A 14,616-nucleotide genomic window follows, 5' to 3' on the forward strand; every position below is an offset into this window, starting at 1 on the left:
TTTCAGATTTATGGCCAAGGCTCCATAATAAAGAATGTGGTGTGTACCAGAGAAACACACAAAGCAATCTTCGTTCAGAAAGGATTCTATTATTTATTCATCAAGCATATCACACTATAAAAATCTGATTATCTGGGAAAGCAAAAATCTACAGAGTCCCTCAGTACCAAGTATTGTCCCTCTGCCCACCATTCTCTCCATAAATCCTTTATTCACAATGTCTGCTTAAAATTCAAGTGCAAGCATGTGTCTTTCTACTAAAAGGAAGTGGTTCCAGCTACGAAACACGAAGTCCGAATAATAAATTGATCTTTCAGATTCAACATCTTTCTGATTTTGACAGAGAATTTGATTTTAAAACAGATGCCTGTTACAGTCATCAAGGGTAAAATAGGCATTGGTAAGCTACACACTGAAAAATAAATCCACAGCTCATTTAAAGGGGAACAATAGACTAGTAGATGACGGAGTCCTCCCTCTGGCTAAGAAACCATTAGCCTATTTTCTCAACTAAGCCCATTCTCACTAACAAGACCCTAAACCTGGATTTGCCAGACCGTCTCCCACCCCCCAGAGCTCTCATTATTTTAACTTTGTGAAAACATCACACAAATTGCGTCCTTCCCGCTCGGCAGCAGCGCGGAGCGTTCCCGGGGAGCGCGGGCACTGGAGCGAGGAGGGGCAGACGGGGAGGCAGCGGAGCGCGCCGGGCGCAGGGGAAGCACGGCCCCGCTGCCCGCCCCGCTCACGGCTCCGTCCCGCTCCCACCCACGTGTTTCGTGCCCGCTTTTCCACCCACAGACAGGCGTGTATGGGACGACGCGGCGCCGCCCGTGCCCCCGTCACGCCCGCCTCAGGCGAGCCCTGACCGGGGGTTCCTTGCAGCGTCCCAGCCCGGGGTGCGGGGCCCCGGCGCGGCAGCGCAGCCCGAGCCCACCTCCCTTGCGCAGCCTCCGCAACCGCAGGGTGCCCCTTCCTTATCCTTGCCACCGAGAGAAGCGAGGCCGGCAGGACGGGGGTCCCGTGATGCCCGCCCCTCAGCGGCTGCCGATGAATCCCGTCCCCGCGGCCGGGAGCGGCGCTCCTCCGCCGCACCCCCACACGCGCGGCCGGAGCGCTGGGCCAAGCCCTCTCCTACCGTCTGAGTCCCTGGAAGGAGGAGGGCCAGGACATCCGCGATTTTTTCAAGCCGGGTCGGTGGCCGGTCTCCACGGCGTAGGAGGCGCGGTCCATGGCTTGGCAGTAGAGGTACCGCTCCGTGTCGGAGTAGCCGCGGTGCCTGACGCGAGCCCCGGCCAGGCAGCGGCCCCGCGAGACGGGAGACGGCGGCGGCTGCCCGGGGTGCTGCTGGTGCTGGAGGAACTGGTGTTGTCGCAGCTGCGGTGGGTAGTGCTGATCTTGCCGCCATAGATGTTTCGGGGCTTTGAGATCCCCGCTACCGTCGCTGCCGCCGTCGCTGCCGCTGGGCATCGCGGTCAAGCCGCTGCTGCTCTCTGCCTCCATGCTGCCGGCGGTCGGGCCGCGCCGGGCGGGCGGGCAGGGGCGGCGGCTGCCGCCTTCCTGCGGGCAGCGGCGAGAAACTGTGCTGAAAAGTTGGACAGCTCCTGCCGCGCCACCCCTCGCCCGACTGTGGGAGCGGCTGGGGCAGCCGCGCCGCCGGGTCTTGACTGCTCCGCGGGAGGGGAGGCGGGGAGAGGGGGAGGAGGAGGAGGAGGAAAGGAGGGGCCGGCATCCCGCTCGGAAATATTTAAAGCCAGGGGGAGAGCAGACCCGACAGGGGGCGGTGGGCAGGGAGCGCTGTGGTGTGCGGGAGGTGGGAGAGGGCGCGACGAGGATGCCGACAGGGCGCGGTGGTGGCAATGTGACCGGGAGTGAATGCGGAGGGGTTCAGTGCCGCTGATGCTGAGGCGCGCCTGTCTTCCAGAGGCCGTGGCTGCTGGTCGGACAGGACTCCCTCCAGAGGGACTCTCACTGCCGGACGACGGCAGGTGGCAAAGTTGCTCACGCCCCTGTTCACCGACAACTTTGAGGTGGGTTCTCATTACTTAAACAGCCCCCTTCCACCACCCCTTATTCCCTATATCGTGCTTCCAGTCCACATCAGGTTCAGAAATCGTCTTTCCCAACTTGAAACCTTCCCCTGGTCTTGTCTTCACCGATGAGTAAGCTCCCTCCCTGCAAGGAGTAAGACTGGCTGCAAATCAAGGCGAGGAAGGTTTAATTATAGCGATGCTGAGTCTTCTGCTACAGAGACGCTTTTATATGACATACCACTGGCTTCAGGACTTTGTAACTGCCGCGGGAAAAAATGATTTAAGGTTAAAATCTGCAGAACAGGAGCTTCATACTAAAGAGATCTTTTAAATTAGTTTTACATTTCAAATTCTTTTGTGCTCATGTACAAGCAATAATTCACACTGGAAGGGAATTGCATTTTATTAAGTTACTTTTTTTTTTTTTTTTAACATTGCTATTTGTTCTGCGTGGTAATATTCCAAAATCTAGTAGTTGTTATTCAGGTCAAAATTATAATCTCCACCTTCCTGATAAAATATGAAAAGGACACATGCAAGTGTTCATTTGAAAACTACTAATATGAATTTGCTTGGTCCTTCTGTTTGCCAGAGTATCAGTACTCAGCAGTACTAATCAGTACTAAGAAAGCATTGCAAAAATATCTCACCTACAGTATTTTTAGAAAAACATACATTTTCTTCTAATCAGTGTTCACCTACTTGTTAGACTGCTCTGATTAGCTTCATGCACAACTTCTACTTCCTCAATCAGAAAATTGTTCTTGCCAATCCATGACAGGTCTACAATCATTTTAATCTTCCCTTTCCATGACAGGTCTACAATCATTTTAATCCTCATAAATTTTTGTCTGAACTTAATTTTTCATTAATGCAAAAGTACACTTACGACAACTCTTTAATGTATTGATGCACTTTTTTCTGTTCTCCATCTTAAAAGTCAGCCTTCCTTTCTAAACATACAGTGCTCCTTAAATTAAGACTCACCCTCCAAACATGTACATACAAGATTTTGTTTGGCAAAACTCCCAGCCTGTGTTTCTTTGAGTCATGAGTTTATAGATAATCCTGGTAACCACAACCATCCCTTCAGGTCTCCTCTCCTGCCCTAAAAACTGTTAGCTTAAACAAAAATACCCCAGAAAATAATAAATTTAAATAAATATTGTAAGTACCGCAAAAGAGCCAAAGTAGTACTTCCATTGAAGGAAACTTGAACTTCAGTTCATATTTGTCAAGTTCTCGTGCTTTTTATCCAGACATCTAAGACCATTTCCAAGCCAGACATCTTAGATGCTACCATTTTCCCAGCTGTGTCAGTTTTGACAGCATGTACAGGAGACAAAAATGGGGCAATGAAAAGAGAAATACTCAAGTCAGATAAGAGAGAATTATACCCAAAAGGTAACACTGGGGATAATTGCAAAATGGAATATAGGCATATAGGATGCAATTCTGTGAAAAACTCAGAGAAGAGAAATAACTTGGGAAGAGAAATCCTTGTTAACCTCTAGACAGATATTGCAAGGGGACTGTATTTCACAATTGCTAGTTCCCTCTACCTAAAAATTAGACAAAACTTCTGTGGTCAGTTGTGCTATAATTGCACAGAATCACAGAACTGCCATTTGAAAGGGCCTTCATAAGATTGTCCAATCTAACCTCAAGTTCGTAATGGGGTTATCATCAATATTAGATCACATCAGCTACAGCTTTCTCTGAATCTCAAAACTCTTCAACAGAAATTCATCAGCCTTTTTGGATGACCTGCTCTGATGCTTCACCACATCCCTAATGAAGAAAATTTTCCTAATTTTCAATCTGAACCTTCCAATCAGGGGCCCTTGCCCCTCATTAAACAGCACAGACAAGACCTTAAATTTGCTGTCCTTTTCAACTAATCTTCCCATAGCTGCAGGCTGCCTTTAGATTACCTCTTACCTCTTCCACACCAGACCCAGCAAGCTCTGTCCCCTCAAGCACTCATCACTGGTCATGTGCCCTTGGCCATCCTGGTAGCCTCTTCTGGGTTCCCAGCATTCCCATTCATCCACTGCCTGCAGTTACTTTGGCACATAGTTTGCTTTATTTATGATGAAAAGGGCACTGTTCAGCTGTTACCCACCCTACAGTCCACTAAAGCTCCCAGATCCTTTCCAGTGGGCCATAATCTAGACAGTCACTTGCCAGCCTGTGCTTCAGGTTATCCTGTCTGGGTGCCAAACTCTACAGTTCAACATGGGGTCTGGTGCCAGCCCCTTCTGGTGATGTATGATTTTCCACCTGCAAGCCATCTTCTGTAAAACCATTCTCTACCTGACATTCATCCAGCTGAGACTTCCTCAGTTTCAAAATGACAACGTTTTGAGGGATTATTTTAAAATCCTTACTAAATTGAAGGTGTGTTACACCCACTGTTCTGTATCCCAAACAGTCTTTTCATAATGGAACACAATCGGGTCAAACACACATTATTTTAAACATCTTTGGTAAAAATTTGAGTAGTCTTATCTATCTTCCTGCTTTTAGAAAATACATTTAGAAGTGCACTTGCAGCTTTCCAGCAACACATGTGAGACCAGTAAATCTGTAGTAGTTCCATTATTTTTCTTGCCTTTCTTAAGAGTGGGTGTAACAGTGACCTTTTCCCAGCTGACGGGGATTTCCCTTAATTACCATCACTTTCCACAGATAACAACTGGCAGCCTCATGGATGCCCTTTGGTTTGACACTGGCATTTCATTTTGGCAATGAACTTATATTTGAGTTTGGTATTCCCCATTCAATCTCATATTTTCAGAGTTAGCCTAATGTTTTAGACACCAATTTCAATTAGACAGGTAATCAAAGCATATTAGCATTTTAAATAAAAACAAATTGTCTCTGAGAAACACAGAAAGTACAGCGGAAGTACAAGGCCTGTACAATAAAATGTCAATCCTTGCACAAGTAGAAGCTGAAGTACTGCATTAGAATTAATTGTGAAATCTACATGAACTCTTTTTTTTTTTTTTGGTTTTTGTTGTTGGTTGACTGGTTTTTGTTGTTTTTTTGTTTTATTATTATTTTTCTATTTCTAGTGGATTGTATTTGTGTGGCTTTTTCTTGTGCAGGAACCTTACTGTACTTTCATGCCAATGAACTTCATAAAAGTAGTCTCTTTTTTTAATAACAGCATTGGTGTATTTCATTTGAATGCCCATTTTACAGTATTAAAGATAATGTGGTTCTGCATTTACAAAGTGTTTTTCAAAAACTTTGTCAAAAAACCACAACTAGAATATTAGCAACCTTCTATTTCACACAAATAGAATCTGAACCATACGGCACAAGACAAGGCACAGTAAAAAGGCCATGTATAAAATATATGTAAAAAAGTATAAATATGTTCAGATACCCTTAAATATATGTATTTCATTTCACCTACCAGTCTTTGTATTTAAATTAAAAAAAAAAACATTTATATTACCAGCTTTTTATACACCATCATGCTACGACCAGGCATAAACAACATTTACACAAAATATTTATACTTCCCTGCAAAATACAATATATAAATGGGAGCTAGTGGTGTTATCTAAAAAACAAAGAAACAGACCAATAAAAAGAGAAGTGTATAATACTTTTTTGTCAGTATTTTATATATGAAGTCAACACAAGTTTTTTCTTACTTGCCTAGCTTATTTCACACAGAATCCTCAGAAGCACTAAGTATGGTGATGACTCAATAGCAATAGAACAGTCTACATTTGAGAATTGTAACTGAAAATTTATTTTAAAAACTACCTTTCTTTCCATTTTCCTAGAATGTACCTGAGCCTCCTCACAAAAAACTGGGAACTCCTTGGTGAGTTGAGGCTCAAATATTACTACCTCTCCAGCCACACCCAGCTTGAGAGCCTGGCCTTACCAGAGCTTCCTGTGTACATGATACAAAAATGCACAAAGATTCATAAAATAAAATGTAGCATTTTACCTTGTAAGAGAATGCCATTTTATGTTATTCTTAACCTTTCAAATACTTTTTTAAAAGCATGTCCTTGCTTTCAAGAAGTACTTAGAATAATAGAAAGAATTTCTCTCAAAAAATAACAATTCCTTTTGCTTTTGTAGATTTGTTTACAAAGGTTTTGATAATATTTTCAAGGCTCTCTTCAGCTGATGGTGCTAGTATTCACAGTGCACTAGATAAACTGCCGTATCACTTACTCCTTCAGAACAGCACTACAATTCTTAACAGACAATTGTTACAGTATTGCACTAAAAATAAGTAGTTCTGACATTCAGAAAAATAATGGGGATCCTCTTATTTTTTACCTTCATTTTCTGGCATAATAATGACACACAGTACTTTTGGCCAAAAATATAAGGGAAATATATTACCTAACTGCAATAGAAAAAAAATAAAAATTGAGATGAAAACATATCATTGAAGGAGACAACAGTATATTAAGGCAATAACCAGTATAAGTTTAAAATTGATTAGAAAGAAATCATTCAGCTATTTAATTAAGAAGCTAACAGTATCCCCCAACTTCATGTCAGAGAAGATCCTTTTTTAATAGTTTACAGACCTTATAAACGGTGGTAAAATAAGAGGAAATAACTTGCATCATCTCTACAACAAAAGAAACAATGGTAATACCTGAACATAGATGACTACATTTTGTTTGGTGGAATTCACCACTGACTTCAGCATTGATATTAGTCCTGTTGTATTTCAGTGCAATTGCACTTAAGAAACTGTACCATATTTTACATATTCACTGAGGTCTTTTAAGTCCAATAAGATTGAATTTCAGATACAGTGCAGAGTCACTAGCTGTTCATATAAATTTTTGTATCACATCTGACTCATAAGACAGAAGCACATTCCTGCTGCTAGCAATGTAAAAGGAATTCAGCAGATCATCATTCTGTAACAGAATGATGATCTTTCAACAGAAAGCATGAATTATTAAAAAGAAAAAAATGAGTGTTTTCAAAATTAGAGGACTGAATAAATATAGAATATTTTATTAGTTGAGTGACATCAAATGCTAGAAAAAGAAAATATTGTAATAATATACCCATATAGGTATCACGCAATCTGTTTGTAGAATGTTTTTTACATTACACAAACTTCTTTGACATTGCAAATAAGGGACAGTAAAACTAAGACATTCAATATGTATTCTGAAATACTACTGCAGAAAGAAATTAACAACCAATAGTCTTTTTTTGTTGAGTGCCTTTTGTAAATAATGGAACAACTCCATAATCTAATTCTACTGAAATTACTATTAACATGATAAAGAGGGGATTAATCTAACTTAATTAATTAAGTTTGATTCTTTATATGAATTAAGAAGACAGTTTTTCCAGTTTATGAAAGATATTTCTGCAGGTAGTTCCATGGGGATTTATTTTTGATATATTTTTAAGTGAGGACTAATACTTTCCATTTTTGAAAAAAAAATAAAAACAACATTGCAATCTGATTAGCTATCTTATCTGCTGTCTTCTATACATAAGTATAATTAAAGTGCTTAATTTATTACTCTATAGATATTTTTGAGTGTTTTTTAACTTTTCCTCTGTTCAGTCACAATGAATTCAAAAATCTACTTAGAATCAGTTATATAGATACCAATTAATTTATAATATAAAGCACAAGAGCAATCATATTCATGTAAGTATTTGCTACAATACAAAGTACTACATACCGTTCAAAATCTGAATATAAACCCAAAGCTAACAATGTAAGCACACAATTTCTATTTCTTATGGAGTTTAAACATACCAGGAGGAAGCTTCTTTGCATTTATTGACCTTTCAATTGTAAAAGCATAGCTTTTCTGTATAGATTGTATTCTTTATGCATTAATGCACTGAGTTTAGTCCAGTGCAATACATTCATCACAACCATATACAGAGAAATATATTGACATACAAAGCCAACTCTCTCCTTTTACCCAGGAAGTTTAAAATAAGTCAAGTATGTAAGAACCATAGTGCAGCTACATGGACAACAAAGCTAAAGCCTGGGCTTTGACACTCCCAGGCTGGTGCAGGGCTCTACTGATGACAAGCTGAGCTGACCGAGATGAAAGGTATTTTGCACCCACTAAGTTCAATTTCATGTAACCTCCCACTTGGAGCAGTGAGCAAAGACTCCCTGCATTTCAGAAGCATGCTGAAAATGCTCAATTCTCCTTAGCACTATATAATTACTGAACGTAAAAGGGGACAGATCTTAACATTTACTTGACTGCCTTGATTTGCAGCTGGAGTAGGAAACAACAGCAGCAGTTATTATTTTACCAGTTGGATAGCACAAGAATGAGAGGAGGCATTTAGCACAGTTAGTGCTCTTCCCATTGCCTCTTCTCCACTGTACCACAGGAGCAGATTAAACGAAGCATAAACCCTAGGATAGCTTCTGTGCAGTATCTTTTTTATGTATCAATAGGAGATGGTGCTACACTGACTGAAATTTTTTCCAAAGTAGTTCCTAGATAATACAGCTACTCTTCATCATCCATTGATCACAAAATAACATCACTAATTGAACACTTAACACACTCTAAACAAGGTTTGAAGGATAAAGATACTTCTGCAGTTTCTGTTGCATTCTATCAGTTGAGTTACTGATCTGCTTACTTCAGACAGAGGACCATGGGTGGCATCCAAAATATTTTTTTAGGTTTACACTTGTATGGATAACAGTGACTTCGGGTTTTAGGTGTTTAGGAGCCTTTCATTTCTGTATGACATTATTGCACAGCTTGAAATCCTCTTGATTTTACTCTGACTTCTGACAAGCACAAAAGTCCACCAGTTAAAAAAAAAAAAATCTTTGAGACCTAGTTGCACTAAATTCTTGGCAAAAAAAAAAAAAAAAAAACCAAAACAAACCATGAAACTGTACTGAAATAACAAACATTAGGACAAAAACTTACAAAAAACCCACAAAACCTGGAGCACTCCAGGCAAAATCCAAGGCAGGTGAGTTTTGCATGATTTAAAATTTTCATCAATCTCTTTTTAAAGCTGTTAGAAAATTTAAATTCTAACTGGTAAAAACGGAGCTTTTGAATAAAGATAAATAAGCTATTTATTTAGAAAGTATAGTTCTAGGGGTTCTTTCTATTATTCTGATATTGAATATTTCTGATTGGGTTAATGTTAAAACAACTCTTTTAATTAGAGACTTTTCTCTCTTCACGTTTTTAATTTCTTTAAGCTCTCACTCAGCTTTAGCAGTTTAACAGTCTTCAACTTTATTAAGCAAGACACAAGGAAAAAGCAAAAATATTTTTTAATTAGTTTTAAAGTAGTCATTTTGCAGGAATAGAAATACATGTATTTTGGCTGACTGTTCTCAGGTAGTAAGAAGGCAAATGAATGGAAAAGTTCATGCAATAGATTCTAGTTAATTACACTCAAGTCCTCCTGAAAATATATGTTATCTTATTTTATTTGTACTTCTAAATAAAGCAATAGATTCTAAAACCATCATTAGAATGAATAATAGAGTTTATTTTCTTCTTGGAAACAGCATTGAGAATAAAATTACATTCATCTGTATCATATATTTCTGTTACTAGACTTACTTAACATGTACCTAATCTTACCTTTGTCAGATACAGACCAAAATTTTAAAATATAATGTATTGATACTAATTAAAGTGTAAAAATCTATAACAGAGGAAAAACTTTGTATTTTTAATTACATACTCAAGAATAATGATTGGTCATTTTTTAAAAATAAATTATTCTTCAGCAAACAAGTCATATAGATGTAATTTTTCTAACAAATTACATTTCCAGTTAAAACATCCTTTATTACTTCTTTTTGTGAATCAAAAATGTTAAGAATTTGAACAATAAAATGTAATTTTGCACACCAATGGATTATTTGTTATTTAAATGAAGGATAAAGGAGAAAGTAGCACCTATTAATGTGTGTGAGTGTAAACACTAGCAATTTAATTTTCCTTCTGTAATTTTTCAAAGTAAAGATCTATATGGAAGAATGTTAAGTTCAAGACTAAAGAAGGGTTTAAAGCATTATTCATCAAAATTTTCATTTGTCATGTTATACTTGCTGAAATACCCTGGTGCTATTAATGGCTTTATTTTCTGAGCTTAGGTCATATTGGTTTGACAGTCCTCCAACTAAAATCACCAGGAGGTTTTTCTGCTGTCTTCATTGAAACTTGGATTGTTCAGCTCATATTTGAGCTACAAATGAATATTATTTAATTTGTAGTACTCGCCTGAAGCCTCTATAATATATCAGGCTTAGTAATACTCTGAAAATATGAAACTTCATTGGCTTAAAATTCTGTCACATTTGTTGAATTAATCACTTGAATAAGAAGAGTACTGCCCTCCAGAGACAAATGTGGAGGATCCCATAGGTAACTGCAGAGCAAAATTCCACGTTTTTCAAATTACTTCTTTTACAGAAGTATTGGAGTACTTCTATCTGGTCTTACCACTTCAGCTAGCACCCACCCATTCTCTTCACTTCCTTCTTTCCTCTCACCAGTGTTTTCAAATGGAGATAAATAAAGATTGAATTATTAAAACATACTTTTCTGTCCTCTAAAAAAATAAAATAGAAATTTGAGCTTCTGCTTGATATTTGCAGAATTTATAAACCCTATAGGGGTGCTAGCCAGTTTGTCACTATCCAAGGTAGTAATGACAAAGAGAGAAGCTCTGAAACCACTCCCAGCTGTGTCTCTCCTGGGTCAGTGTTAACTGAAGCACTGTTGCCCTGCTTCTCCTCTAGCTCATCATCAGGTTTACAGAGGCAATACTAGACTTAGAAATTATTATGTCTTTTAGAGCACTGTGACTACATGCTGCTTGTACTAACATGGACCACTGCAATCAGAACGTGTTCATTTTGTACTCAAAAAGGGATTAAGATGGGGTCAAGGATACTGGAAATTATCAATGCCCAGCTTCTATTGTTAGAATGTTATCAACACTTCACAATTAAGGGGGAACTCTTGGAAAAATTTATATTTCCATTTTTGTTACTGGTGGTTTGGAGATTATACATCTCAATGTTTCTTTAATAGGGAATTCTTTAAAGAAAGTCTTCACATATTCAGTATCACAAGGGTATTCATGAGCAAAATAGCACCTTTCCATGCACATAAAATGTTGCTAATGAATACTTTCCCAAAACTGTGTGTTATCTATATCCTTGTAGGAAGCAACAAATACTGCAGTATCTACTTAGAGAATAAATTAAGTACTGGTTTATTTTCTTGCAATGTGAAATAACAAAAAATGGTTTCATTAAAATATGAGTTTTAGATACAATCAAACACCTCAAACATTTGAAAATTAGGATTTTGAGCACCACTGATCATTCACGTGATGAAATTGTCTTATTCATGATGGATAGCTAATATTCATTTAATGTTGAAGTAAAAGCCACCACCAGTAGCTCAACACTCATGACTTGACTGACTGATGGTGCTCAGTAAGAAATTGTAATCCACTTACTGCTTTTATTACAGAAATAATTGCTGACAGTAAATGCTGTCATAAAACTGGTAATGTTGGGAAATTTCACTTGAAATGATCGAGAGAAAAAAATCCACTACAACTTCTAAGTGAATTTTATATTCTCAGTTCATTGTCTTTCACCAACTACTGGTATTAAAAATATTCCTGCTGTTTTCCAAAGCATTTTGAACTCTTCAGTGTGTTGTGGCATACCATCCTAATTCTTAGTTAAGTACACTGAATAACAGATAAATTTGTGTTATGTAACTATCTAGCTATTAAGTATCATACAGGTCCTGATCTTTCATATGGAAAATGCCATAAAAGGAGAAATTATATTAATGTAAACAATTTCAACAATATAATTTACTAATTTTCATCACAGTTCCTTGTTACACCAGGTTACTTCAGCCATACTCCATGCACCTTTTATTAGCCTTGACAAAATGTATGAAAATGGTAGTATAGCTTTTCCAAGAGATTTCTTTGCTTGTCTTCACCTCGCTTCTTGGCAAATGGTGTACCACACTCAAGCTTGGCTTACAAATTTGACTTTCTGTGTTTTGTACAGGGAGAAGTTTTCTCCAAACATCTTCAAATTTTTTTCTGGAGTGAAGGCTATTTATCTCATAACTTTTCTAAGCTATTGATATTATTTAAACTAATTTTAATTTTTAATTAAAGAAAGCATGTAACAATTACTGAATTCCCTCTGCTAAAGGTCCTAGTCCTACCACCTGGAATCAAATGAATGATCAATAAAAAGTTGTTTTGGTTTGGTTTTTATTGGATTTCTAAATAAGCTTAAAGCCAAAAGAGAGCACACCATTTTTTTTCCTCATTGCAATGCTAATAGCATCTAATGAATTGGTGCAAAAGAAAGTAACAATTACTACTGCTGTATTAGAGGACTACATTACTTCTATTATCCTGCACTATCATCAAGGTTCGTTGGAAAACATTCTACAGAGGCTTTGCAAATTTTTTATTTAATTGACTATGCTGACAGAGACTGAAGTGCAAAAGATTTATTGTCATTTGAAGTGCAGCTGTTCAAAGGTCTAAATTAAAATTAAAAAGTTTGAGGCTTGGATGTCTGTTCTCTGACTTCAATTACTTTTAGCTACACTGCTGCCAATGATATTTAAGCTGAGAAACAGAAACCTCAAATGCTTTTAGAAAATTGCAACTACAATTATATTTCAGTTTTCTTTAATACATGTTCTCTGACATTACTGTCCTGGTCATCACAGGCTACTTCTTATCAATATTTAAAATAACTTGAAAAATTTATTCCTGCATTTTTTCAACACACTTCAAGGTATATTTCTCGTCTTTACCTGGGCTTTGATAGACTGGCCTCAGCAATTTTTTAAATTTTTTTTTTTAATTGCTGGAGCTTTTTTAGGGGAGGTTTTATTTTCAAAATTTAAAGTATCAAGTCTAGGCAAAACAACACAATATTGAACTCACTGTCCTCAAGTAAAGGGGAAGCTTTTATACATATAGACTCCTAGAAATTTCTCACCTTTCTTGTAAATTGCAGATTTCACATCTGCCAACAGGTGTTATGTAAGAGCAAGCACATATCTAAGGAATAATGGCTCTTAAATTCAGCCTGTAATTGAAATGCTACTTACATTTGACTTGGGATTCGGGATGCTCAGGTTCTATTGACAGTAATGGAGATCCCAAAAACCACAACAGACATGATTTGATTACGTACTAAAGCATTTGGCAAGAAGAAAAATCCTCTGAGGCCAGGTCTGATGAAAAAACATGGAAAACTTTCTAATACAAATTCAGTATTAACTAATATTGAAAGAACTATAACTCTTAAGGATATTCATCCGAAGGGATGACGCGGTTTTTCAGGTTGGCAACTTCTACTTTATTTTGTATATCTTCTGTAATGTACATGTAACCTTTGCTTTATCCAGGAAACCAGTAATAATCACCTGAAATATAAACATGTTAATGAAGAGCTTAAAGATTTTTAAACTACAGAAAACCAAACATTTATTGCCTGATGGTGTTATCATTATATTAGAGGTTTAAAGGCTTTTAAAATATTTCCTTCTTTTTTGTGTGTGATTTCCTCCTCTACTACATTAAAAATATCATATCTCAATTGCATTTTTAAATAATTGCTATCTAGCATGCAATTTTTATTTAACTGAGAAAATCTTAAGATTCTTTTTTCCTCTATTTTCAATTAAGCCTAAATTTATGGAACTATCTCCAGAGAGAACCCCAGTTTACTGATGTCTTTATATTAATCTCCCACACAGCTTTTAGCACCTCTGTGTAGTCCATATCTTGTCACCACTTAATTAAAAAGGATTTTTCCACCATCTCTTCATGCAGAAGAATCAGGCTTTGCAAAATTCTTCTAAATCTTCTAAATGTTCTAAATCAAGAAATTTTACCATCAAACATAAACATGTCAAAAGCACAGATATTGCCAGAATTTGCACCAATTAATCTGTGAAACAAAAAGCACAATTATATACTCACATTTGATGCAGAAGAGCAATTGCTACTGTTTCATGCATACACAAAAAATGAAGCATATCAACAGCAATATTTGGCTAAGAATTTTTTCATATGTTTTACTTTTGCAAATGTGAAATATGATTAGGCCTTTGGCTGTGGAAAATACTAGCATGACATCAAGCTTTACTTCTCTTTATTGAATATCTTGCAATAGTTTTCTCTCTACATATATATATCAAGCGTAGCTATTCCCCTTTGAATTTATGTTACCTACGAAAAACCTGACACTTCATTTCCCACAGTAGTAGAAAGAATTAGTCAATGTTTTTAATATAAAATATCTTAGAAACCATAGTTCTCAGTACAGCATAAGTCACTGATACACATTTTGTAAGTTACTGTATGCAGTCTACAAGGTACTCCATCAATCATGCCTGGGTCCAGTGGTAATCACTTTGAAACATACTGAATTCAGGTCTTCTGTCAAAGATAAGAAACAGTTTCAAAACTGGCACAGAACATGAAAGAGAACTATCTTACATTGTGGCAGGCTAAGAAAAGCAGAATATGTGTG

General features: G+C 37.6%; 1 protein-coding gene and 1 long non-coding RNA gene across 9 annotated transcripts in view; one reads left to right on the forward strand and one right to left on the reverse strand.

Moving 5' to 3' along the window:
• Positions 1-14,616, reverse strand: part of PDE4D (phosphodiesterase 4D) — a 527,299-nt gene that overhangs the window by 348,946 nt on the left and 163,737 nt on the right. Inside the window, exon 1 of one of the 5 annotated variants that reach the window (XM_030258991.4) lies at positions 1,139-1,975. The exons of 3 other annotated variants lie outside the window; for them this stretch is intronic. In XM_030258991.4, coding sequence (XP_030114851.1) covers positions 1,139-1,503 — 365 coding nt within the window. In that variant the 5' untranslated portion in view covers positions 1,504-1,975. Of the gene's footprint in view, positions 1-1,138; positions 1,976-14,616 lie in introns of those variants that run through there. One more of the 5 variants, XM_072922397.1, reaches the window with a different exon arrangement.
• LOC121468141 (uncharacterized) overlaps positions 1,218-14,616 on the forward strand; it is a 231,237-nt gene continuing 217,838 nt past the window's right edge. For 3 of the 4 annotated variants that reach the window (XR_012053050.1, XR_012053049.1, XR_005978140.2), the window contains exons 1-2: positions 1,223-1,382; positions 1,925-2,030. This is a non-coding gene — a long non-coding RNA (uncharacterized lncRNA). Of the gene's footprint in view, positions 1,383-1,924; positions 2,031-14,616 lie in introns of all 4 variants that reach the window. The other variant, XR_012053048.1, reaches the window with a different exon arrangement.

Source organism: Taeniopygia guttata, chromosome Z (genome assembly GCF_048771995.1).
Source record: "Taeniopygia guttata chromosome Z, bTaeGut7.mat, whole genome shotgun sequence".
Taxonomy (NCBI): domain Eukaryota; kingdom Metazoa; phylum Chordata; class Aves; order Passeriformes; family Estrildidae; genus Taeniopygia; species Taeniopygia guttata.